This window comes from Episyrphus balteatus, chromosome 2 (assembly GCF_945859705.1).
Source record: "Episyrphus balteatus chromosome 2, idEpiBalt1.1, whole genome shotgun sequence".
NCBI classification, from domain to species: domain Eukaryota; kingdom Metazoa; phylum Arthropoda; class Insecta; order Diptera; family Syrphidae; genus Episyrphus; species Episyrphus balteatus.
In genome coordinates, this window is record NC_079135.1 from 48773279 (window position 1) to 48800147 (window position 26869).

The window sequence follows — 26869 nt, forward strand, 5'->3', positions numbered from 1 at the left end:
ACACACACGGTAGGTATTCATGTCGGTATTGAGGTGGTTTACAATTTGTGAAAAGTCCTGAAAAATTCTCCGTCCACTAGACCCGTTATTGTTTTTTATATTATAAGCTACTCTTCACAAATCCAAACCGATAATCTTAGTAAAATCTTTTGTAAAATGTGTGCCTTTGTTCAAAACGCGGAGTGTATGCATATTAGGGTGTGTCTATTTTGTATGGCCGAAAAAAAGTACTCTAATTTTGCAATCTAATAGTGGTCAAAACTTTTATTAGGGCATAAGGTTTAATAATATGTAAAAAAAATTATAATATCGTTCGCCTTTGGCTCGCTCAAATCGGTTGAAGTTGTTAAGAAAAAAACGATTTTTTATGAAAAAATGATGTTTTTTTTTCCTTCGCTTATTATTTCGAAGCTTCTTTACTAAGTGGTCAATTCCAACTAAAATAAGCTTAAAAGTCTTTTCTTGGAATTATCTTCCACGTGGAAAAAAAACATATATTTCAAAAATCTTTATAGGTACCTAAATACAAATTTCTTCGATTTATTCCTATATTTTGAGCGAGCCAAAGATATTAATTAAAATGAAATTTTTAAACCCAGGATTTAATTATAATAAGCAATGCAACTTTTAAAAGCTATTACATTTGAAAATTCCATACTTTACCATTTTGACACACACTAATGCATATGCATATATAAATTTATACGACCGACTATAAAAAAATCATCTAGTACCTACTAAGCCTCCGAGGCGATTTTAAAGAAAGTACTAATTTTAAAAAAATTGTAAATCACCTGTATAACAAAAATGATCCTTAAGGTTCCTTAAAAAAATCTATATTCTTACTGGGCTACTCAGAGTTTAAAGGCTTCACCTAAGGGATCACAACATAAATAAGAAAATTATTATTTTAAGCAATACGCTTACTTGCTTCTTTATTAAATTATAAAATACTAATTTTAAATCACAAATGTTTGTTGATTTGATTATTCAGCTTAAGCAATTGGATGGAATCCATTTTCATCAGCTGTGAATTTAAAGTTCACTGGAGTACCGTCTGGTGCTATCCATGAAGCATCTCCCGATACAGTGATAACATTAACTTCTCCAACTGGCTTCAAAACTCCAGCTTCATTACGATTAATGCCATTACTGGTCTCGAAACTATAAGAAATACATTTTTTAATCTTCGTTAAAAACTCAACAAAAATTTAGCGACTTACTTAAATTCGTAACCATTGATTCCATCGTTCTTACGATTATCACGGAGGACAGTAGCTTCTGCATCACTGGAAATAGCTGCTCCTGAGCAGACTGCAATCAAAGCAACGAAAACAATAACGAATTTCATGTTGATAGTGGAATGTTTGTTGGAACTAAATTGATATCTTCATCGAAGCAACTCTTCATATTTATATGATTTTTGTTTGGTTTTCACCAAAAAAATATGATGACTTCAAATAAAAATAATGTCAAAGTTTGACTAATAATTTCCAAAAGGTTATAATAAATGAGATAAGATTATTAAATGTTTTATTAATTTGTTTTTCATATTTTCTATACAAACAAAAAATAATAAAAGGAAAAACAAACAACCACAATGGCAAGTTAATGTTAAAAGACAAAGAAAAAAAAAACATATAATAGAAATACAAATTACCAAAAATTAAATATTTTTATTTTAATAAATAGCCAATGAATATATTTATTGATTGTCAAAAAATTGGTCATCGAAGAGACTTATTGCCTGTCTCGTATTAATAGAGTTTTATTGTTCTCTACCTGTGCAAAATTAATTTATGACTTTGTTTGAATTATTAAAAAGCTTTGATGCATTCGTTAGCGGTTTTTAAATTGAATGATGATTTGATGTATTTGGTTTCTGGTATTATTAAAAAAACCTTGACTTATTGAGTACGTAAAGAGAAGTTCTATTCTTCCGAAAATACTCAATTCAAAAGATTTTGTTGATGGGTTTAAGGTGTGCTTTAATCCAAGGCCATGTATGAAAGTATTTAAGGGAGATGATTTTACTTTACTCGGTATTCTGTGAAGGTTAGAACTAGACCCCCTTTTTGTCGATCTGCCGAAAAATATTGCAAAAATCCTTTTTTTTTCTTGCTTTTACGCTTTTATACTATTTTTGGTAAATTATTATTTTTACCATATAAGCCTTTGGTGCTTTTTGGCGTTGCAAAGGCATTTCTGGACGAAAAGTCATGAAATTTAGTACACTGAAACATATTAGTATGAAAAATACGAAAAAGCTTCTGTTCAAAATGGTGCTATTTAGTGGACAGAATAAGCGGGTATAGAATCTTTTTCGAAACTGTACATATATTAGCTAGAAATTTAGCTTATTTGATGTCAAAAAGATGTTCGATCTTGTATTTAAGTATAACTGATCATATTTAATGAAAACAAAAAATCAAAAATTTTGAAAATCAAAGTCCAAAAAGTGCCAAAGTAGTAAAAAGCACTTTTAGAACTTTAATTATGCTATTTCTTGGATTTTTATTTGAGTTAGCACAGTTTTTACCATCTTTCATCTTTTTTATCTCTGTTTTAAAACATAGTGGGAAACAATATATCACCAAAAAGCCAACTTTGTATGAAAATAAATAGGGAAAATGTCAAAAATTTTGCTAACTTGAACAAAAAAAAATAGAAGAGCATAATTAATAATTACGTCTAAAAGTGCTTAATTACTGCCACTTTTTGGACTATGTTTTAAGATTTTTTTTTTAATTTTTGTTTTAAGTAAACTTTTTTAAATTTCAAAATAATTCAATTAAGCCCTGATTTTTCAATCGTCAGTTACACTTTCAGAAGAATAAATGTCAATATAAAAACTTTTATTTGAAGATTTATAGGAAAAAGCCTTTTTTTAATTCTTAAATTCTCAATCAAGTTAACACAAAAAAGGTTACATTCTTTTAGTTTAAAATAATATTGAAATATAAGAATTGTTAATGCATCGTTCAGTGTGTAAAGGCCAAATTGATTTATATTTTTATTTTATATATAAAATATGTTGCTCTATTATTTTTCCTTAACCCTAGTTTACGGATTGGGGTTCGTGCGAACCCCCACGCATGTTTAAATGGTTATAACTTTTTTCTAAATCGTTTTTTCAACCTGGGATGAAAACTCAGTTAACGAAATTCATTTTTGTTTACGTTTTTTGTATTTTTTCCATAAAAGCGATTTTATATAATTTTCTGGAATTTTTTTCTGAAAAAAAGTCACAAACCAAACTTGGGGTTCATGCGAACCCCAAGACTTAAAATGGACTATTTTCAACAATTTTTATTATATTTTCTCAAAACCAAACACGTGTTATCATAAAAAGACACCGCAACTGTCACCTTAATCAATAACAGAAAGAGACAATGCATCAAATTGTTGAAAATGAACAATTAGAGGTGCATAAAAGCTTTGGGGTTCGCTCGAACCCCAAGTTTGGTTATTGCATTATTTTGCGTGCCGTAAACTAGGGTTAATGTTGAATATATGACCAATAGAACTCATAATACAAGATTTTAATCCAACAACTTCGAGATTTAGTTCGAGAGTTTTCAAACTATTCAAACTAACAAAAACTTGAATAAAAAACTCTCAAAATTGACTCGAAATTGTTGTTTTAAAAAGCTTATAGTTTGGGTTCTATTGGTTGCATATTCAAGATAAATTTCTTCAGGCTCAGGGAAAATGACAGAGCATCATATTTTGCACTTAAAACACTTATTCAAGTTACAACATTGCGACAATCTACATAAAATTTTAGATGCAATAATGCATTGTATCCGTTTCTGAAGAACGCCAGAAGGATAAAACTCTTGCACAACATTATGTAGGACTTAGTTACATCATAAAATAAAAAATTCATTTATGGCCGCGTAACGTCCACGTTCCATACAGATTTGACCATTCTCCTTTGTTTTTTTTTTTCTAAACGAACTAACAAAGAGAGTCCCTAACTCCGACATGAGATTTTTTTAGATTTTTGACATAAATTATAGAATATCCAAACAAACATAGAAACCAAAAAATTAGCCTATTTGAACTAATTCCAAGACTGTACGAGGATGTTTTTTAAGTGCATATCCTAAAATTTACCCTTTCTCCAAAAATACCATTTGTTCATAGATTTATATGTTTTTTCATTGCATTTTGTTTTGATTCTTAATGATAATGGATATGAAAACCCTCATGCAAAATTTGGTTCCTCTACCATAACTTTTAAGGGTTTTTTGGTAGTAGGTAAGATTGCAACTGTTATAATAATATAGGTTGACAGATGAAAAACAAATATAACTTTTTTCAGAGACGTTAGATTGCCTTGATTTTAGATATTGAAAATCTCTATTTCGCGCTTTGACCTTGAAAATCGCGACTTGCGGACATGAGATTTTTCTAGACTTTTGAGGTATGCTATAGAATGCTAACACGAAGGTATTGAGCAAGAAAAAAATTCTATTAGCATTAACTCCGAGGTTAACCTCTTTTATCACCTTATTTGACTGTATTATACAGGGTGTCCCACAGTCACCGCCCCAAATGAGAACCATGGATTCCTGAGGTAATTTTAAGTCGAAAAACTTAAGAGGTAATTTTCTCGTTTTCGTCCCGTTTTCGAGTTACCACGGTTTTTATGATTTTTGCTCTCTTGTCCTTTAACTGGCCTTATCTTTGCCAAACTACGTTTCATTCGAAAGATTTTTTTTACAACCAATCAAGAATTTATTACAGTTTTAGTTTGTCTCAAAACTTTTATTCTGCGGACAACCGTTTCTCCACAATTTTGCATCAAACACAATTTTCTTCGTTTTTTTCAGTTGTTTTTTACACTTTCATATCATTTTATTCAAAAAAACACGTTAATGAGTATTAATTTTTTGTGCTTTTTATTAAAGCCCAGTTTATTTTCAAAAAAAAAATAATTTTTATTTCATAAAAAAGTAACTGAAAAAAATAAACAAACTGAGTGAATTAAAAAAAAATAATTTTTAAATACAAAATTAATTTAAATGAATTAAAACTTTTTCTGAGCTTTATCTATTTGTTCTTTTCTTAACCACAATAGCTCAGAAAAAAGTTTTTAATTCATTTAAAATTAATTTTGTATTTAAAAATTATTTTTTTTTTTTAATTCACTCAGTTTGTTTACTTTTTTTAATTACTTTCAGTAGCCTTTTTTATGACATAAAACTTATTTTTTTATGAAAAAAAACTGGGCTTTAATAAAAAGCACACAAAATTAATACTCTTTAACGTGTTTTTTTTTTAATAAAATGATATGAAAGTGTAAAAAACAACTGAAAAAAACGAAGAAAATTGTGTTTGATGCAAAATTGTGGAGAAACGGTTGTCCGCAGAAAAAAAGTTTTGAGACAAACTAAAACTGTAATAAATTGAAATACTATTCAATATAGACATTAAGTGGCTTTCTTGTGTGCTGTGTAAACATATGCATATGTAACATCTTAAAATGAGAGAGTAGAGTGGCTAGCAAAGACTATACAATCTATTTATATATACCATAAAAACTATACCATAAAAACTGCACTACCCTTTAAATTAATAACGTCAATAGAAAAAACTTTGTACATTTTTTTTTAGATTTTTTTCATTTCATATTTCTTAAACTAGTTAACAATTTCATCATTGACCTTATCCTCAACAGAAAAGAGTCAACAATAATTAGGTGAAGATTTCAGAGGGAAGGATAATCACTTAAGCAGATGGGGCAACTGGCAAATGAGCACCTGAGGGTTGGAAACCGTTCTTGTCGGCGATGTAGCTGACGGAGTAAGTGACACCATCGTCACCGACGTAGCTGAATTGTCCCTTGACGGCAATAGCTTCATCTTCTGAGCCAATGTTCTCCAAGTGACCGTCTTCGCTGGCAGATTTGCCATCGCTGGTTTCAACACTGTTTTTGAAAAAAAAAAAAAAAGATTATAATTAATTTCAATTTTTAGAATTTTGACAAAGACTTAAAGTTAGAAGGTGACAGTTATGTTTACTTACGCGTATGAGTAGCTTTCAGGTCCTACTTCGGATTCTGAGCGGAGGACGGTAGCGTCAGCAGCAGATTGTGGTGGAGCGGCCAAAGCCAAACCGAAAAGGGCAACGAAAACAATGACGAATTTCATGTTGAGATTTTTGGGGTTTTTGGTAGTGCTAGACCGTTGAAAGCTAGAGACTGAGTGATTTGTAACTTCTAACACCGCATCAATTTATAGTCAAATGGCAAAAGTCATTGATGGTCAAAATCTATGGTGCGTAAGTATAGGCATAGGGTAAAATTAAAAATTATCACCTTATTAACAATGCAAATTTTGAGATTTTATTGGACCGGTATGTAAACTTTGAATTTATTTGGCTATAATGTGTAGGACTACATCACGCACAAAAAAACTAATTTTCTTTGTAAATTATGCGTGAAATATTGATGATATGTAGTTTATTTTTCTTGATTCTGGTTTGTATGTGATCTTCAAAGGCCTTTGGTTGTATCGATTTCATTAAAATCAATCAATTAGTTAAAGATTCACTTTTAATCCAGTTTATTTTATATCGATATAAATAAATCAACAATAATACCATTGTAATGATTTTTTTTGGAGTTACTAGGCGCACATTTTCGAACTTGAAACGTAAAAACCGGTCGCTGAGTTACAAATGCCTCAAACTATACAAGGGCAAGGCATTCTTGAGGTAGGCATGAGGAAAAGAGTTATAACTTTCCACTATAAAAGAACTAAAAATTTACTGTTTAAGTCCATTATTTCTTATTTCAGGAGTTGTTTCAACAAAGTAGAAATATATAACCATTCTTGAACTTTTTTGAGCAAAAAACTGATATGTTTTTTAATTAGATTTTTATTTAGCTACTCTGGCACGTGCAAAAAACTCTACCATTTAGTTTTTGGCAAAACAAGTTCTAGCAAGTTTTTTTTTAAGTTATCTTCTTAATATAGCTAAAGAAGTTGCAAAGTTATGTTCTAAGAATAAGTTTCCTTAAGTTTTATTTTTGTTTTGACAGATTTATTTATTTTTCTTGCATTTTACAAGAAGATTTTTAGCCACCGGTGTACAGGAATGAGTTTGGTATCAATGAAAGGCGGCGTTATGTAAGTGTCTACAACTCCAGACCCACATTCTTCAAGTAGGTGTCGGTTTCCTTATTCACGATAGTTCAACAAATTTACGCATCAAATTTCAAACCGTATAAAACATTTTGAGTTAGACGTTCGCCAGCCCTTAGTCTGGTAATAGTTCTTCAATAGGCAGAGAGCATTCTGCAGCACAAGTGAGGGTTAGAGATCAAAATTATAAATTTTTTTTTTTTAGTTTAGTCAAAAAAAGAACTACATATATATACTTTTTTTTGAGAACCATAATTCAATGCTTTATTAAAATTTTAAATCGAGTTATTTATTTCAAACCAAATGATTTCAATAAATTGGTTCTGAAATAATTAACTTATTCACATTAAATACCTTTTTGAAAACTATTTCTATGTCTTCTAGTTTTTTTAAATTTAAAAATTGAAAAAGTACATTTACATCGGAAAAGACTATACAACAAGCAAGCAGCATTTTTCAATTATCAACATATTTCTTAACCAAAAATATAAAAACAAAGTAATCCAAAAAATCCATCGAAAAAATATATTTATACGCCACAGTGTCTTATATTAACTATCAAATAGCCCATGAACTTTTTAGACTCTGTAGAGGATTTTGTTGATTTTAATTTTTGATAAAGTTATTCATAATAACGGTCAAATGAACATCCAAAGTTTTCGGATAAGAGTGTCAAACGCAACGTTGTCAAAACCGCAAATACGAAATAACTCGATTTTTTATTTTTAAAATGCTTTTTTCTGTTACGTCTTCAAAGTTAATATTAAAACATCCCTATTTCACTAATGGTTTCCAAAATAATATTTTACATGTTTTGTCAGTTTCGTCGAAATAAAAAAATAATCTCAGCAATTGCTTTGAAATGGTTTTTGAGTTATTGAATTTTCAGTCGAAATAAGTTTGAAGTTAGCGAACAAAATCTGAACTTATTACAAATTTAAATAGGTTTGGCTGACCTCCAAATTCGTAGCTTTTTAAATGTTTTTCAACTCCACAAACTTGGATATTCAAGGTTTTGTTAATATCAAAATTCAAAATCCAAAAAAATTTAAATTTCATCTTTTTAAACTTTAAATTGAAAAAGAAAATGACTGAGTGGAGTTACAAAATTAATTTTTGCTCAACAAATTTTGTTTTCCAAAGATACAATTTCGAGGAAAGAAAAAAATTTAATTCAAAATTCACTTCCTTTTTGCAACTAAAATATGGAATTCTCTGGCTTTAGGAAGCTGTTCTAGAGGAATTTCTACAGAGAACCCAATTCAAATTTATTCAACTCTTTCTTGCTAAAAATACTCGCGTCATAGTTACTTAATTGGCTATAAAATACTAAATTGTTAGTAAACTTCCAAACATTTTCACATTTAAAGGCGAATTTGTGGTTAAAAGATTTTTGTTTTTTAACTACTTTTTTTGTTTTGTTTTTGAATAAAATTTGCAGCTTATTTGAATATTCTTGAATAATAATTATAAAAGGGAATTGCGTATCAGATTTCGAATTGACTTCAACCTTGATCAAGGTTGAAGGGTTTTTGCAAAAATTCCCAAAGCTTGACTTCTTCGTCAAGACTTTGAGATTTCTGGTTTACTAAGCACATTAAGTTAATTAATTGTGAAGGTTAAGAACTGAAACTGATCCATGTTTCTATTATCTAAATTTTAATTTTTTAGTACCCGGATTTATAAAACAACATCAGAAGTGGAGCTTTTCATTGGACTAAGGTTTGGTGTATACTCTTGATTAATTTGAATTGAAAAACAAAAATTATACAATATTTTTCTTTATTTCACTAGGACTAGGCAACAAGTCTTATCATTGGTAATTTTCTCATTTGATGACAAAATATAACAATAAATAGTCAGGGTAAACAAATCACAAAAAGTCAATTTTTAAACTTAGACTTCTGGGGCAACTGGCAAATGAGCACCGGAGGGTTGGAAACCGTTCTTGTCGGCGATGTAGCTGACTTGGTAGGTGACACCATCATCACCGATGTAGCTGAATTGACCCTTGACTGCGATAGCCTCATCTTCGGCTCCAAGGTTTTCAATGTGACCTTCTTCGCTGGCAGACTTGCCATCGCTGGTTTCAACACTGTTCAAAAAAAAAATATATAAAATTAATTTCAAATGTCACAAGGACCAAAAGTTAAAGGTAACTTACGCGTAGTTGTAGCTTTGTGGTCCTACTTCAGAGTCTGAACGGACGATGGAAGCTTCTCCGGATGCGGATGGTGGAGCGGCCAAAGCCAAACCGAAAAGAGCAACGAAAACAATGACGAATTTCATGTTGAGATTGTTTGATTGGGGGTTGGATGCTTGCTGAAGTAAACCAAAGACTTGAATGACTTACAACAGGCAATCCCTCATCATTTTATAATCGCCAACATTAGGAAAAAAATTTCAAATGCAAATAACTAATGAGGAATTAATAATATTTTATTTGGCAGCTAATTCAACCGGTTAAGCTAGCCCTACTTGTGTATACATGTGCGCACGCATAATTTTTGCGAATTATTAGTGACGAATTTTGAAAAGGAGTGAAAGATATGAGAAGCATATAAGATAAATCTGTTTGGTTGTGTTTTTGTGCTGAATTGACAATTTTTTTTTGGAAGTCTCAAGGTCATTTGTTAGGTTCACATGATGATTGAAATGAAAACTTCATAAATTTAAGTTTTTGGACTACACTGAAATTATTTAGGCTTGCCATAATGAACAGAGATATGCACTATCTCATGTCGGATGTCGTTTTTTAAATTCATATTCCTCTTAAGGAAAAAAAAAAAAAACAACACAATTGTGCAGAGTTGTATACTCGCTTACAAACTGCTGAATCAAAATTGGTGTTTTTGCTATTAGTACAGGTAAAATAGGCATTTAAAAAATAAAAAATTGTTGCACTCATAAAACTTGGTAAAAAGTATGTTTTTGGGATAAGAACCAAGGATAAAAAAGTCTATACAAAAAAGTTGGGTGGAAGGGTTTTTGTTTTCGCGCACAAAAGGGGGGGAGGGACAAAAATATAGTGATCAAAAATGTTTTAGATGGAATATCATCATAGGTATGACATGTTTTTAAGGTATTTTTTTATGCTGAATCTAAGAACATAAAAATAAAGTCAATACGATTGCTTTAAGAAAAGTTATAGCCGATTAAAAACAAGGGTGCTTGCTATTCGATTTCAAGAGCTAAAATATAACCGAAATACATGCTACACTGATAAAATTCGGCATGAAGGTCCGATAAAATCAATGGTAGGTACATATAAAAGTTACCTTTACAAAATTTATTAAAAAAGTTATCCTTCCTATGGGACTTACGAATAAAATAAGTCTATACATTTTTTTCATGTGAAAGGGTGTTTGTTTTAGGTGTAGAGAAAATGTAAGTACATTTGAAAAAGTGATTAATACTAGTACCCTATTGAAATTTAGCAATTATGTTACTTTTGAGATAAGAAACAAGAATGTAAAGTGTCTTTACGAATATCATTGTTAAAAAGGTGTTTTTTTGAGTGAAAACAAAAATGATCGGCCACCCTTAGTGAAATTTAGTAAAAACATTGAATTTGGGATAGAAAGCAAGAATAGGGAGTTTTTATAAAAAAAAAAAATCAGGCAAAAGGGGGTTTTTTCGAAGAGACAGCAAAATCTGTAATTGGTCCCAAAAACCCCAAACCTTAAACGCCTCCTTCTTTTCCGCGAAAAAACACCCTTCCACACAACTTTTTTTATAGACTTTTTTATCCTTGGTTCTTAACCCAAAAACAGACTTTTTGCCAAGTTTTATTACTTATAGTTTAAGACATGTTGAAAATATGGACTCGTTTAAGCTCAAAGCACTCATTTATTTCCAAACACGATTAACTTTTTCTCAGCTTGAAACACTTAAAACATACATTGCACACATTTGACGTTTGGCTCTCTTTTGTTTGATGTGAATTCAGACACTTTTTTTTTTATTCGTCTATTGCTTTAACAATGTTACAATCAAAACATAAGTCCAAACAAACCTTAGATACAAAAAAAGAAAAACAAACAAGCAAAATAAACAATTTGCAAAAAAATAAAATGCACGACTGGGTCGCACGAACTTGCTCTTAGAGTTGAAGTTGCTTAATTTTTTAAGACTTTTTATATAGAAACTTGGGAAATGTAGGTACATAAAAACAAAAAAAAAAAAAACAAAAATAAAATAAAATTCATTTTTCAAAAAAAAAAAAACAATATCTGAAATTAAATCGCCCCACAAAACAAGTATGCAGTTTTATTTGATATATTAAGGTGCGTTTTTAGAAAAAAAATTTTCAAAATCGTTAGAGCCGTTTTTTTAAAAACTAATTTTTTATAAATAATTTTTTGAAAAAAAAGTTTAAAAATAAAACTGGTATGCCATTTTGTAGAAATAACTAATCAACATCTAAAAACAAAATTTCAAAAAAATTCAATGTCCCGTTTTCGAAAATTTGATTTTTCAAAAAAAAATTTTCAAAATTTTTTTAAAAATCCAAAAATTATTTTTTTCAAAATTTTATTTTTGGCTTATATTTAAACTATATAAATGCTTTTGTATAAAAAATTTCGTTGAAATACAATAAATAGTTTTGTAGAAAATCCGATTTGAAAACAGCGGTCCTATGGCAGGTACCGTTAATAACGATTTTTTAAAAAAAATTTTTTCTTCAAAAGATAGACATTGTTTAAAATCTAACATTTGAATTTTTTTAACAAAATCGTTGGAGCCGTTTTCGTGAAATTAAACTTTTCCGAAATTTTTGTATGACAGGTACCGTTATTTTTGGTCCGAAAAAATTAATTCCAAAAACCCCTCTGGAGAGTCTCCAAAAACTACTACATAGCAAGTTTGGAGTCAATCGGTCCATCCGTTTAGGCTCTAGTTCCTTATACAGACAGACAGACAGACTGACAGACTGACAGACTGACAGACTGACAGACTGACAGACTGACAGACTGACAGACTGACAGACTGACAGACTGACAGACTGACAGACTGACAGACTGACAGACTGACAGACTGACAGACTGACAGACTGACAGACTGACAGACTGACAGACTGACAGACTGACAGACTGACAGACTGACAGACTGACAGACTGACAGACTGACAGACTGACAGACTGACAGACTGACAGACTGACAGACTGACAGACTGACAGACTGACAGACTGACAGACTGACAGACTGACAGACTGACAGACTGACAGACTGACAGACTGACAGACTGACAGACTGACAGACTGACAGACTGACAGACTGACAGACTGACAGACTGACAGACTGACAGACTGACAGACTGACAGACAGACGGACAGACGGACTTCCGGGACCCACTTTTTTGGCATTGTCTATCATCGTAATGTCATGGAAAAATGTTATCTCAACTTTTTTTTTTGTACGAATGCATAACTTGATATATAGTACCTATATCGCAAGTAAAAATAACTCAAAACTCAGTTTTATTGAAATAAAATTAAATTAAACCACACACCAACAAGTCCCATTGGACAGACACCAACTAACGATTTCTCATTCGATGTTTCACCGCAGTGTTCTTTTAGATTTTGGAGCACTTTCTCCTCAAAGTGTTATAATGACCAATAGATAAATGTTAACAGAAGTTCATAATGCCAAAAAAAAAAACAAGCTTCGGCTCCAAATGAGCAATCCTTTTTTTTGTCAATGCGTACTTCTGTGAAGGGATTCAGAGGTATTTTTTTTTATTGTACGGTTTTATTAACTTCAGCTTTGGGAGTGGGTCAAAATTCTGACTTAAAAATTCTAATTTACAAAATTCTGCTTTTTCAAGAAAATTCTGTGTTTCAAAATTCTGCTTTTTTTCTATTCTGTCTTTCAAAACTCTACTTTTTATAAATCTGTTTTTCATAATTCTGTTTTACGAAATTCTGCCAAAAATTAAAAAAGGGGTTGGAAAATGTTAAATGCTTTTTAATATTTTCCAAACCATTTTTTAAAACTTCAGATCTGTTCCGTTTAAATAGCAAGCGTTTTGCGACTTTTAAAGTTAGACATCCTCTTTGGCGTTTGGCATTAAAAACTATCAAAGAGTCCGTTCTCATTCTAAAATTCTTTTTATTAATCGAGCTCCATTTTAAACACTCAAGACTCGAGAGTGATGCTGCAATAAAGGTTAATTTCAAAATAACCCCACAAACTAACATTTCTGAACTATGCGAGTTTTCTAGAATTGCCTCAGCAACGATTATGTATATTAAAAGTCCAAAAGTATATAATGTTATATTCTAATATTAAATCTAATTTTTTAGATAAAATTCTCATAACCCATTGAATGAAAAAATATTATTTTCGTAAAAAAAGATTTTTTTTTATTTAACTATGACTAGGCAACAAGTCTTATCATTGGTAATTCTTTCAGTGACTGATACGAATTTTCACAACAAATAGACAGAAACAGGCAGTTTAAACAGATCACAAGAAGTCAATTATAGCTTAAACTTCTGGGGCAACTGGCAAATGAGCACCTGAGGGTTGGAAACCGTTCTTGTCGGCGATGTAGCTGACTTGGTAGGTGACACCATCATCACCGATGTAGCTGAATTGACCCTTGACTGCGATAGCCTCATCTTCGGCTCCAAGGTTTTCAATGTGACCTTCTTCGCTGGCAGACTTGCCATCGCTGGTTTCAACACTGTTAAAAAAAAAATATTTTAAATTAATTCCAAATGTCACAAGGACCAAAAGTTTAAGGTAACTTACGCGTAGTTGTAGCTTTGTGGTCCTACTTCAGAGTCTGAACGGACGATGGAAGCTTCTCCGGATGCGGATGGTGGAGCGGCCAAAGCCAAACCGAAAAGAGCAACGAAAACAATGACGAATTTCATGTTGAGATTTTTTTGGTGTGTTTGGTAGTGCTAGACTGTTGAAAGCTAGAGACTTAATGACTTACAACTGCGATATCTCATCAATTTATAATCGGCAATAGTTAAACAAAATCTAATAAGAAATTCATAAATTTGGGAAGCTCATTGAACCGGTATTAGTGTGTGCACGCATAATTTTTGCAAATAAATAATCTTAACCAGTGACAAATTAAATATGCATGAACAAGCTATGAGGTTAATTCAAGTAGGTAGTCTCACTTTAGGTTGTTTGATAGTTGAAGATATGTATGTATAATTTTTCTTATTTATAAATTCGTTGTTAGATATTGTAAAAATATCTTTGATGTGTAACTTATGATTTGATGTGTGTCTTTTATTCACCAAAGTATCTTCTTAATGCATTTATGTATCTTTTTTTTATTTTTTGAATTAATTTATGGCATATACATAATTCTAAAACAATTTAAATAATGGTCCAATACTCAGATCTGTCATTAGAGGAAACAATTTATTTTGACAAAAACTACGAACTAATTAAATTTATTCAAAAATCAACAAGTTTTAAATTAGATACGCAAATAATACAAACAAGTCATTCGTATGTACATAACACCAACATAATCTAAGACGTGTTATAGACTTATTATTCTCCAAAGTCCAAAATAACTTGATATTCATAGGAAGATTAAAAATAACTATATAAATCGTATAAAATGGACAATATATCTATTTGTGTTGACTTTTATTTTTGTAATTGTTATATTATTAATTTTTTTGTGCGAAAATGCATTTTCTTGCATACTAATGAATGTAGAAATAAAAATTATTTGTTTGTTTTGATTTTTTTCCGTTTTTTTTTTGGGGGGGTTTTGCGATTTTGTTTTTTGTTTTGTCTTTTGTAGTTCAAATTGTAGATTTTCTAGATTTATAGATTTTTAGTATAGTAACTTTTTACATCAAACGGTGAGTTTCGTCTCGTATATCCGATTTTTGGCAGAGTTTTTTTAAATTATTATGGCTGAATGAAAATCCTTGTTGTATTCAATTTTTGGTGATTTTAGTCTGTAAAGACTAGTTGTTAACACAAATGATGTATCACAAGCCTACAAAATTTTCCTCTTAATGTTAACATAATGTTGGTTGTCGGATATGATCAATTTAGTTGAAATCGAGTAATTTTTATCTTCATTATATTGTTTTTAACACAACTAACCCGGTTAGTCGAAAATTTCGTCCATCAAAAATGTATGAATTTTGTTACATGTTGTTTGAATATTGACTTTTATAAAAACTGAAATTTTTCGACATCGAATGAGAACTCGATTTACCGTTTTGAATTCAAAATGAACAGAAGTCTTATAGTGGTAAGAGGCTTTTAGATTAAAGCAAAGTGCGTTTTTGGTCCCATAACACCTTTGTCCAAAATCAGAACTACCAGATTTAACGCACTGGCTTCCTTTACAGAAACAACAAAGTTACTGAACTATATTTGAGTCTTGCGGGATCATAGATGCTTCCAGAGCCAATTTGTGTTCTTCGGTTTTTCCAACATCCACGTAAGAATTCAGTTTTAAGTTGAAAAATTTGTATGGGAGGTACACACTTTTTAAGCGAGATATAAAAACAAAAACAACTTTCAGAATTCTATAAAAATCATCTGTACCAAATTTGAAGATAATCCGTGAAAACATGGACGCACAGACGGACGGACGAAATAGCGAGACCCACTTTTTTGGAGTTCTCCATCATCGTAATGTTGGTTTTGATTAAAACCTCAATTGTTTTTCGACACGAAACCAATACTTGCCCTGTAGAGCAAGTAAAAATACATACGTCGCATTTATCTTCTCTGTCTATTTCCTCTCACTCTCTTTTTCTTTTAAATCTAAATACCGTTTTTCATATGACCAAAACGAAAGCATCTTGTTCTTGCACTGTTCAGATAAGAAAAAAGTAGTTATAATTCATGTCATTTGGAAACGAAACCATTACAAATCGAATTGAAACAAATTTAACAGGTTGAACATTGTTAAAAAAAAAACATCAAATTTTTAACTTGATTTTACATTGCGTTTGTTTTTTCTCTGTGGCAAGTTTACAAAAAAAAAAAAAGCATGGCTTTTTCTGCCGTCAGGAGATCCAAAATTCGTTGTCCTCGTCTAATGTCCAGGGTTTGTTATATAAACATGTACATATTCGATACCTATCATTTACTGACCTACTTCTAACCGATGCACAGTGTGTCGAGCCCATACAAAAGTTTATCATAAATACTTGCAGCTAAGTTTTTGGAGTTTTAATATCTTTTTTTGTGTTTTTATGGCAGGAATAGAAAAAAACATTACAAATTAACAAATTAAACAACCTATTACTTTTTTTTTTGTATAATTTATGAAATTAACCTTTATTGAAGAAGCCACTTGTGAGCAAAATTAATGTCTGAAATGTCGTTTTTTAACAGTTTTTGAGGTAATGTTCTTGAACGTGGTGATTTATTTTAAATAAATTTGTGACAGTTTCTAAAAGAACTAAATGTTTTCTTTTAAAGCCCGTTTGAATCTTTTCAATATCTTTTTTCTACTTTGAGAAATCTTAAGTTGAAGTCAACTTGTTTTGTTTATCTTCTCTATACAAAAAAATCGTATGTTTATTTGCGTTTCATAGCAAATCTGGAATAGTTTTTTGACAATCGCTTTCAAATTTTGAAATAACGTTTTATTTGCATTTTCGTAAATTCTTATATCGGCGAGGTTGGTAAATACGCTATAATACACAGTAGAGCGTGGCCGGGTCAAGTAATTACATTAAAAATTTAGTATGCAGAAAAATATAATTTTTTTCTTGTTGAAAACAATATTTAAAATATTTTTAATTAGATAAACAGCTTTTTGTTACTTGTGTATGTCTAAAAACTATTAAAAACATCGATTTTTTCATTTTTGTGATCCCCTTGAAGATGTTTCTCAAAAAATGAATTATTTTGAGTACTTGACTCGTAGCAGATAAATGTGAATATCTCTGTTAATCGCAAACAGAAGCAGACCAAACTTTGCCAATATTAAGTATAGGCCTAAGGCAAAATAATATAAAAAAATTATCGATATGATTTTATATGTTTTTTTTTTTAGTTTAGTTTTTTTTTTTTTGCCATTTATCAAAGAAATTTTAATAACTCATATATAATTTTATAAATTTAATTTTTTTTGTTATTCGTTTTACAACAACACTCAAATAAACAAAATAACATTAACAAAATTTTTCAAACAATTACCAAACTCTCAAAGATTCCCATAAATTCCTCAAAATATTTTCGATTTCCGAGGTACTCATGCTTCGGAGCTTATTTTGAATACATAACCTGGGTTATTTTCTAAGATAAATATGTTTTCATATGAGTTGACACTTCTAAATTATATTTTAATAGCAAAAATATTAATTTTTAACAAAAAAAAAATTGATTTATCATAAGGGGACGACACACTGTGCGATGTCTTGGCACGCTAGGTCCTTTTATAAATCAAAGGAGTTTAGATAAGTAATGGCATGAGCAGTGGATATTTTTGAAGTTGTCATATATGTAGAAGCCACCCTTGATTTCAACTAGGATTTATAAGGTACCAAGCAAAAGTGATTTTGTTAATGTACTCCCTCGTCGTCATTCGTTTCAAATTTTACTAGTATTTTATTCATTGTAAGTTAGAATTTTATTCAAAACTAATTTTTAAAATTCTCAAAGCCACCTTTATTTGGAAGAAAATTTATTTTTCTACCAAAAGTGTCTTAAAACCATTTTCAAGTTATGCTTGGTTTTCAAAAAAAATTAAAAAAAATAAAACCAACCAGTGTTACCGTTTAATAAGAAATGCATTCATTTAGTAGCTTTTTTGCTCAAGCATTAAAAACTCTTATCCTTATTCATAGTCATCACTGGAGTCGAAATTTTTCTCAAGTGAAAGTCTGATTAGGCATTTTCACTTGAGGAAGTTTTTTTCAGTCAATTGACATTAAAACGCATGTTTCATTGCGAGCGTTTGTTTTTTGTATTTAAAAATTAAAATTTGTTTCAATTGTACAAGTGGGACGACGAATTCGACAAGTTTGTTGTTTTTTTGAAGACAGTTAATTCAAATTAGTAAAATTTTCGGGTGTGAGAAAAAATTTTCCTCAAAACAAAATTTTTCTTTACTCAAGTGACAGCCCTATTCCAATTCCCTTGTGCGATTGCTTAAAATTGGCACGTTCAGGAAATATTAGGGACTAGATATTTAGGCAACGCCATTTTCTGATCGGAAATAAAGGGGAATTGACTAAATTTGTTTGGATGTTTCATCATTGTCAAATATCGAAATTTACTTAAGATTTTTACAGATCACATGGGTCAGACACCAAATTTCACTATTCTTTATTAAACAAATAATATTAATTATAACCAATAAAGCACTTTTTATTCGTTTTTCAAACAAATAGATTTAATTTTGCTAACGTAATTCATTTATTAAAAATAATCAGCTGTCATGTTGACAAAAAAAACTTTCCTAAATGTTTAGGTAAAATTTTCTTGCCTAACTTTCCAGTCAGCTTTCCAATAAAATTACCTAAATTGGAAGGATTTTTTTTGACAGTTGACCAATCAGAGAGCGAGAAATTACCTAAATATTTAGGCCCTAACGTTTCTGAACCTGCATAATATTTCTCAACTTACTGGATTTGAAAGAGAGTTAAGACCCTGATTTTGTTTTTCAATCGCTCAAGCCTACTTGCATTTCAATCTCATTATCCTTATATACCACATTTTTGTTGGGGTGAGCCCTTTGCTTCAAAATAAGTTGTAAAAAACCATTAAATTTGTATAAAAGCTTTTCTTATATTTCGCTTAGACTAGTTAACAACATTTTTGTAGGTCTATCATTGGAATATCTTTCATTTTTGAGAGATAAACACAATAAATAGACAGAGATAGGCAGGATAAACAGATCAAAAAGATTCAACAAGTTAGACAGCTGGGGCAACTGGCAAATGAGCACCTGATGGTTGGAAACCGTTCCTGTCGGCGATGTAGCTGACGGAGTAAGTTTGACCATCATCACCAACGTAGCTGAATTGTCCCTTGACGGCAATAGCTTCATCTTCTGATCCAACGTTCTCCAAGTGACCTTCTTCGCTGGCAGACTTGCCATCGCTGGTTTCAACACTGTTTTTGAAAGAAAAAAAGGATTTTAACAAATTTCAAAATTAACAAAGGCTGAAAAGTAGAGGATAGGTATACTTACGCGTATTGGTAGCTTTCAGGTCCTACTTCAGAGTCTGAACGGACGATGACAGCATCGTTAGCAGATTGTGGTGGAGCGGCCAAAGCCAAACCGAAAAGGGCAACGAAAACAATGACGAATTTCATGTTGAGATTTTTGGTGGTGTTTGGTAGTGCTAGACTGTTGAATGCTAGAAACTTAATGACTTACAACTGCGCTATCTCATCAATTTATAATCGGCATCAATATACCAGAGATTGGAATTATGAATAGCTAATGACGAATTTTTTGGATTCGGGAAACCGTTTGAACCGGTATGGCAGTTCACACATTTTTATTTTATTGTCAAATAAAATAAAAACAACAAAAAAAAAAATATTTTTTTCAGTGACAAATTACAAAAAGCCTCCAAGATTGTTTAGATTGATAGAAATCTATTTTTAGATATTCACATGGCTGCTCTTCACCAAAGCTTGTTAACATATCTTTTTTTGTAGGTTTTTTTTTTGTGGTTATAGGTTTATTTACATTAAGATGCTGCGGGAGGTCATCAACTTTGCAATGTGTTACTTTTGTTTGGGCTAAGTTTAAATAAATCAAATAAAAGTGAAAACAAAAAAATGTGCACAAAAATTTATAAAAAGATTAAAAGAAAAGAACTCAGTTCTCGTTTGTGTTCACTTAAAAGTGAAAAAAGTGATATTTTCAACAAAACATTTTTTTTTTTTCTTTTACTTACACGCCAAAGCCGATATCTTCTGACCAAAGTCGCGTAACAAGTTTTGGTTTACAGATATGAGCAGTGGCGTATCCAGAAAAAAATTTGGAGGGGGCTGGAAAATTTTTCAAAAATTTTTTAGAGGGGTACGAAAAATTTGTCTCTCTAATTTATTCATCTTTGATCGAGAGTGAAGCGCAGTGCTGCGGTACTGAAAGAAGTATAGTAGCATTTAACTGCTCTTGACGTAGACAGCTTCGTACTACTGTCTCCTATTTTCAAAGTTCTTGTGTCCCAAACATTTTACACAAACAGCAAGAAGTTGAGTCAAATTGTCATGTGCTGTGTTTACAGATTTATTCCTATCACGGTGTAGTTTTTGAGCTATACTCATCACCATTTTCGATATGTTCCGCAATTCGACCGCAAGTTATTTGAAATCACTTTTCAATTTCACGTGAAATAAAATATCATATTCTTCATTTCGATCGATTTCGGAAACTTCGAAATTGCTTCGAACTGTCAAAACTGAAGGATCATCCACTTTTATTTTGTTTCTGAAGTTAAATTATTACTACTGGATGCAATTTTATCGGCAATTTTAATGGAAAAAAGGAAGAATTCAAAAGAAAAAATAAGAAGACACACATAAGTTTTGATAATATTTTGTCCAAAAATTACAGTAGGTACGTATTATACTAAAGAAGAGATCTGATGTATTCCGAATTGGACTTAAATTCGAAAAAAAACTACCCCAACCCCCAACTTCAGCTAAGGCTCTTACTCAAACAAACACAAATAGCCGTTTCAGAGTTTCGAGGGGGCTCGAGCATCTGAGCTGCTTTTAAATCTATAAGATTTACGAACAAGTTTCAGTCAAGCATATTCATTACTATGAAATTAGGTAAAAAATAACATGATCTTGAACGCTTGGGGGGGGGGGGCTTGAGCCCCCTGAGCCCCCCCTTCAATACGCCACTGGATATGAGTTCACAGTGAACAGGCCTTATGCATTCCGGTAAAAATTACGAATTTATTTTTTTCATATATTTGAGAAAAAATCAAGGTACCTTGCCAAAAAAAATCCATTTTTAAAAAATTCCTCCAAATCCATCAAGTGAGACATCAAAATAAAGGTCTCTTTAAGCTTTATTCATAACTGAAAACCAAAAGTTTCTTGGAGGTCTGGTTGCTGAGATAATTTCAACAAAACATACATATTTTTTTTTTCTTTTTCTTACACTCCGAAATCTTTTCACCAAAGTTTCGAAACAAGTTTTGGTTTACAGTAATGGGTTCATAGAGAACAGGCCTAGGCATTCCGGTAAAAAAAATTACGAATTTATTTTTTTCAGATGTTGGAGAAAAAATCAAGGTTAACCCCTTGCCAAAAAAAATCAATTTTTTAAAATTTCCTCCAAATCCATCGAGTGAGACATCAAAAGAAAGGTCTATTTAAGCTCTATTCATAACTGAAAACCAAAAGTTTCTTGGAGGTCTGGTTGCTTTTTTTTTTTTTTCTTTCTTTGTCGAACCAAGTTTTGGTTTACGGATTTGAATTCACAGTCTATGCATTCCGTTGGAAAAATTACGAATTAAATACGAAAAGAAAATCTTAGCTACGACTTAAAGTAGGTACCTATCAATGCACTTGTGCACGTACTATAATCACATTACAAATTACAATTCTGATAAGCCAAACACTTATGAAGTACTTATACTCAATTTCTCAATAGTTTTTTTGTTTTTGCAAAAACCACCCAACATACTCAAACATTATTAGCTAATTCGTTATACTGATTGCCATAGGTACCCATTACCCAAAGACTATCTCGATATGAAGTCAGCAAACTGGTTACAAAAATACTTCCAGTCCCCAAGTGTTAAATTATATATTTCTCACACAACAAACACTTAAAACTTTGTTGCAAATTTTACTCTCAAACAGCAAGCAACTTTTGAAGGTGTTAAATTACATATGCAAATATAGACATTGTTTTCCATCATGCCAACATGAGAAAAGTTCATACTGAACCACCCTCACGCATCATTACCTTTTAGCAAATTTGATCAAAAATCTTCAAATTCAAATAACACACCAAAGAATGTCATCGCATCATTCTACAACACCTCTGTTACCCAATCGTTTTCTGATATGCATTATGCTAAGGTATGAAGAAGTTCAATCTACCTCTTGAGCATTCAAAAACTTTGTTTTAATCAGCTGATAACTTTGGCCACTGACTGTGAGACGAGGTGCGTCAGCAACGATTTGATTCCATCAAAAAAGAAGACGAATTTGCATGTCAATGTGAGAGTCGTGAGATTAATTCCGAATTAAAACCCACATATTGATAATAAATTATTATACCAACTTGAGTGATGCCAATGCAGGTAATTTCGATGAAGAAGCTCACAATGATGATGGTCCAAAACGTCATTGGCATCCATTTACCACTCCGCAAGACTTGTTTATTGACTAAGGTCACCAACACGCGTGATGTTGCTGGCTTCTCTTCGACAAGCTCCATCAACACGACATGATATTATAATAATCCGTAAAGTCTTTCGTCTGTGTCGTGCTGTGCTGAGCTGTGGGACTGCGGGATCATGAAAACGCCTCAGGCTTGCACTTGCGCCAGTTTGCTGAACGCTCGCATGGAATATTCAAAAATTGATTTTTGGAGGTTAAACCGCCCATCAACCTTACCAAAAACCATTTTTTTAACCCAGAAAATAAAAAAGAATAAACAAACGATGGCATTTTAAGCTGCAGCATCTTTTGAGATGCGTGTTGTAATACAACTTGGTACCTACGATATGTTTGTTGGCAAGTAGGTAGGGTATACGTCAGGTCTGACTCAGAGAAGACTGCGTGTATCGTGAGTCTTGTTTGCATCTTCTTCTTTTGTGTGTTTTTTTTTAGGTTTTTTGTATTAGCTTGGTATAAAAGCTATCATCGATGGTTGACTAATACGCATAATCACGACTTCGGTCTTACAGTACACACACATTGCACTTCCAGGCAGTTAATTACAAAACAACCAATTCTTTCAATATGCAATTCGCCGTAGTTTTCATTGCTCTGTTCGCCGTGGTCTTGGCTGCTCCCATCGACGACTCAAAGAATGCACAAATTTTGAGATACGAAAGTGACAATATTGGGGTTGATGGATATAACTTTGCGTATGTTTTTCATTTTTGGAAATGGATTAGTTTTTCAAAGGATAGCTAACTGTGTTTTTCTTCTTCAAAATCTTTTACAGGTATGAAACAAGTGATGGTGTATCCCGTTCAGAAAGTGCTCAACTCAAAAATCCAGGAACAGAAAATGAAGCTATATCTGTTCGTGGTACTGTTTCTTGGGTTGCTGCCGATGGTCAAACATACACTTTGAATTATTTGGCTGATGAAAATGGTTTCCAACCTGAAGGTGCTCATTTGCCAGTTGCCGCTTAAGTATTAGAAATTCTTTGAAAACAAAAACTCATCATTGTTAATTAGTTTTTATAAAACTGCTTCCACTTGACTGTATTAATAATTAAAAAAAAAAAACACATAAGAAAACATTTAAAAGAAAATTTTCCAAACTTACTATAATATTTCGTTGTTTTATGAATTTGATATTACTTAAAAAGTCTATTTATGTGTGCCTTAAGCCACGGAAGTGAAAGCCAGATCATACTAGAATGGGATGTCCTCCTCTGGTGGAGTTGTGGTTTGTTATCAAATCCTTATCGAGTACATTTTTACATCATGTGCTTGAGAACCTTCAGTATTTATCATATCCCGAGAAGAGATTCTTCATTATCTTCTCATTTTGCAGAATTTAATTAACTGAGGTCTTCAATTTCATCAAGACACCTTTCCCCTTTTGTTGGGAAAGTACCAGTTGTTGAATATTTTTTCCAAGAAGAATTTTTCTGAATTGAATATACCGAACCCTTCCCGCTTTTATCGTAGGTGCCCAAAACAATCATGAATTATGAAACACATTAAATTTTTTTAAATTTGCAGTGTAGTATGGATTGCAATTTCATGTTAGAGGCCAAGTCAAATGACGTCAACTCAGACAAAATCTATTAAAGCTATTTGAAAGGTTATATCGTCGCGTCGGTCCAAAGGAAAACCTCACTAATTACATAGGATTTCAATAGCAGTTTTCTTTGAACCGACAATATCCTGAAAGGTGTTAACTGAAAATTCTAAAAACTCAATCACTAAATAGGGTAAAAGGGGTTAAAATGACTTGGTAAACAAGTGCTAAATCTAGTAAATTTTCAAATTAAATGAAAAATTACTAGACTAAGCACCACATACAAATGGAATAAAGGAGTCAGCTGATCGGATTGGCATCCGTGAAACAGTACTGTAACTCTAGCCATAAACACTTGGTGGTACCACCATCAAGATGTTGTTATTGTTCAAAGATTATAATGGATTTGACGGAATAAATAGCAGCCTAACTGCAAGTATGGAAACATACGAAAAAAGAAAACAGTTTCATTCTTTGGATTTTTTTTATTATTTAAGTGGTACAATTCCTTTGTAAGCTTTTTATATAAAAAAAAGAGAAAAAAAGGTATTTTTTCGCTTTTTTTTGTAAAATAAGATTGCCTTTAAAAAATTATTATTTTTGTTCTACAAATTGCACAGATATAAATAAGATGTTAATTTTTAGCTAAAATATCATACTATTATTATCTTATACATTTTTATGTAAAAAAATGATGAAAAAAAATTGAAATTTTCAATTAACGCTTTTTATCAAAAAAATTAAAAAAAAAAAAAATGGAATACAAAATGGACATGCTAAAAAACATCATTTATGTGTAGTGCTAAGAACAAGAATGATTTTCAATAATTAGAATGGGTCAAAAAAGAGAGTTCATTGTATTTCGAGGTTCCATTTTATTAAAAAAAAATGTTTGCTGCTCAGCTCTTTCGTTTTTAAAATCAACTGCATATTTTATGACTTTATGCTTTTGATTTATTATTTTTTTTCAATTAGGACGATTGAACTTCAAGTCGGGTTAAGTGATATCGTTTTGAATTACTTAATTTTTGAGAGAATCCATTTTATTCTTTTATTTCATTCCTTTCTATTTAATTTTTGTAAGGCGTAGTATTTACATACTTTCATATTTGGAAATTTGGTTGGTGTTTTTAAATCCCAAATGCGTTGATCATGTTTTACAAGTTACAACAGCATGTTTTGAAAAAAGCCTTTTATTTTGGATTTTTGATCTATTCGGATTTTATTAATACTTTCATTCAGGTATTGTACACTTTCTATAGTTTGCGAATAATATTTTTCTTGAATTTTTCGTCAATTGGTAGACATTTGATTTTTGAATATTGTTTGGAAATCACGCATACTTTATTTTAGTACAGGTTAAATAGGCTTTTAAAAAAAAAAAATGTTACACTCATGAAACTTGGCAAAAAGTTTGCTTTTTGGATAAGAACCAAGGACAAAAAAAGTCTATAAAAAAAATTTGGGTCGAAGGGTGTTTTTTCGCGGACAAGAGAGAGACTGAAAAAAATTGTTAGTCGAATATCATCATATGACACATGTTTTCAAAGCATTTTTTGATGCTGAATCTAATGACGTAAAAATAAAGTCAATACGATTGCTCTAAGAAAAGTTATTGCCGATTAAAAACAAGGGTGCTTGTTTTTTGACCTCAACAAGTAAAATATAACCGAAACCCATGTGAAAAACATGTTGCACTGATGAAATTCGGGATGAAGGTTTAAGATAAAGCAGGGACAAAGAATTCATAAAGTTCTTAAAAATATTTTTTGTGAAAGGGTGTTTTTTTGATAGGTTAAGTTGTGTGTGAGAAAGGTATCATAACAGCTAACTTATATTTTATTAATTTTTAAAACTTGGTGAAACAGTTTTAGTTGGTATAAGAATTAAGAATCTATAAAAAGTAAAAAAATATCTTGAGTGAAAGGGTGTTTTTTTTCAAGAAATGATTAAATTCGGAATTAGTACCACAAAAACTGGGAAAAAATTGTTACACCAATGAAAATTGGTAAAAATGTTTTATTTATAACAGAAACCAAGAACTCAAAAAGTCTATACAAATATTTTAGGTTAGAGGGTGTTTTTTTTTTGGGAAAATAGGGAAAATCAATGATATGAGAGGAACCCTCATGAAATTCAATAAATATGTTCTCTTTCTCATGGGGATTACGAATAAAAGAAATCTATAAATTTTTTTCATGTGAAAAGGTGTTTTTTTAGGTGTAGAGAAAATATGGGTATTTTTCAAAAAGTGTTTAATACTAGAGTAATATTAGTGGTACAACATCGAAATGTGAAATATGAAATATGCGACTCTCCAGAGGGGTTTTGGAATTAACTTTTTTGGAATTAAAATAACGGTACTTATCATATACCAATTTCAGTAAAGTTGAAATTGCTCAAAAACGGCTCTAACGATTTTGTTTAAAAAATTCAACTAGAAGTTTTAAGACATGGTCTAATGAAAAAATGTATTTTTGAAAATCATTATTAACGGTACTTCCAATAGAACCGTTTTTTTTTTTTAATCCGATTTGCTCCGAAACTGCTTATTCGATTTCAAATATCATTATTAACGGTACTTCCAATAGAACCGTTTTTTTTTTTTAATCCGATTTGCTCCGAAACTGCTTATTCGATTTCAACGAAACTTTTTGTGAAAAAGCATTTATATAATTTTAATATAAGCCAAAAATAAAATTTCGAAAAAAATAATTTTTGGATTTTTAAAAAATTTTGAAAATTTTTTTTTGAAAAATCAAATTTTCGAAAACGGGACATTGAATTTTTTTAAAATTTTGTTTTTAGATGTTGATTAGTGACTTCTA

General features: G+C 31.0%; 6 protein-coding genes across 6 annotated transcripts; 1 reads left to right on the forward strand and 5 right to left on the reverse strand.

The window, feature by feature from the left end:
- Nucleotides 1-936: 936 nt before the first annotated feature.
- LOC129912410 (endocuticle structural protein SgAbd-6-like) lies at nucleotides 937-1385 on the reverse strand. The gene is made up of 2 exons (XM_055990624.1): nucleotides 1224-1385; nucleotides 937-1164 (listed from the first exon to the last, which is right to left on the reverse strand). The coding sequence occupies exons 1-2, from the start codon at nucleotides 1349-1351 to the stop codon at nucleotides 996-998; spliced, it is 297 nt and encodes a 98-aa protein (XP_055846599.1). The 5' UTR covers nucleotides 1352-1385; the 3' UTR covers nucleotides 937-995.
- Nucleotides 1386-5670: 4285 nt separating this feature from the next.
- Nucleotides 5671-6342, reverse strand: LOC129912411 (larval cuticle protein 65Ag1-like). Its single transcript, XM_055990625.1, has 2 exons — nucleotides 6034-6342; nucleotides 5671-5935 (listed from the first exon to the last, which is right to left on the reverse strand). The coding sequence occupies exons 1-2, from the start codon at nucleotides 6156-6158 to the stop codon at nucleotides 5737-5739; spliced, it is 324 nt and encodes a 107-aa protein (XP_055846600.1). The 5' UTR covers nucleotides 6159-6342; the 3' UTR covers nucleotides 5671-5736.
- A 2617-nt stretch (nucleotides 6343-8959) lies between these two features.
- Nucleotides 8960-9533, reverse strand: LOC129912412 (larval cuticle protein 65Ag1-like). The gene is made up of 2 exons (XM_055990626.1): nucleotides 9319-9533; nucleotides 8960-9249 (listed from the first exon to the last, which is right to left on the reverse strand). Exons 1-2 carry the CDS (start codon nucleotides 9441-9443, stop codon nucleotides 9051-9053), a joined length of 324 nt encoding a protein of 107 aa, XP_055846601.1. The 5' UTR covers nucleotides 9444-9533; the 3' UTR covers nucleotides 8960-9050.
- A 4012-nt stretch (nucleotides 9534-13545) lies between these two features.
- On the reverse strand, nucleotides 13546-14465 carry LOC129912415 (larval cuticle protein 65Ag1-like). The gene is made up of 2 exons (XM_055990631.1): nucleotides 13914-14465; nucleotides 13546-13845 (listed from the first exon to the last, which is right to left on the reverse strand). The coding sequence occupies exons 1-2, from the start codon at nucleotides 14036-14038 to the stop codon at nucleotides 13647-13649; spliced, it is 324 nt and encodes a 107-aa protein (XP_055846606.1). The 5' UTR covers nucleotides 14039-14465; the 3' UTR covers nucleotides 13546-13646.
- A 4435-nt stretch (nucleotides 14466-18900) lies between these two features.
- On the reverse strand, nucleotides 18901-19698 carry LOC129912414 (larval cuticle protein 65Ag1-like). Its single transcript, XM_055990630.1, has 2 exons — nucleotides 19309-19698; nucleotides 18901-19229 (listed from the first exon to the last, which is right to left on the reverse strand). The coding sequence occupies exons 1-2, from the start codon at nucleotides 19431-19433 to the stop codon at nucleotides 19031-19033; spliced, it is 324 nt and encodes a 107-aa protein (XP_055846605.1). The 5' UTR covers nucleotides 19434-19698; the 3' UTR covers nucleotides 18901-19030.
- Nucleotides 19699-22993: 3295 nt separating this feature from the next.
- Nucleotides 22994-23464, forward strand: LOC129909428 (flexible cuticle protein 12-like). The gene is made up of 2 exons (XM_055986514.1): nucleotides 22994-23191; nucleotides 23272-23464. The coding sequence occupies exons 1-2, from the start codon at nucleotides 23064-23066 to the stop codon at nucleotides 23462-23464; spliced, it is 321 nt and encodes a 106-aa protein (XP_055842489.1). The 5' UTR covers nucleotides 22994-23063.
- The last annotated feature ends 3405 nt before the right edge of the window (nucleotides 23465-26869 follow it).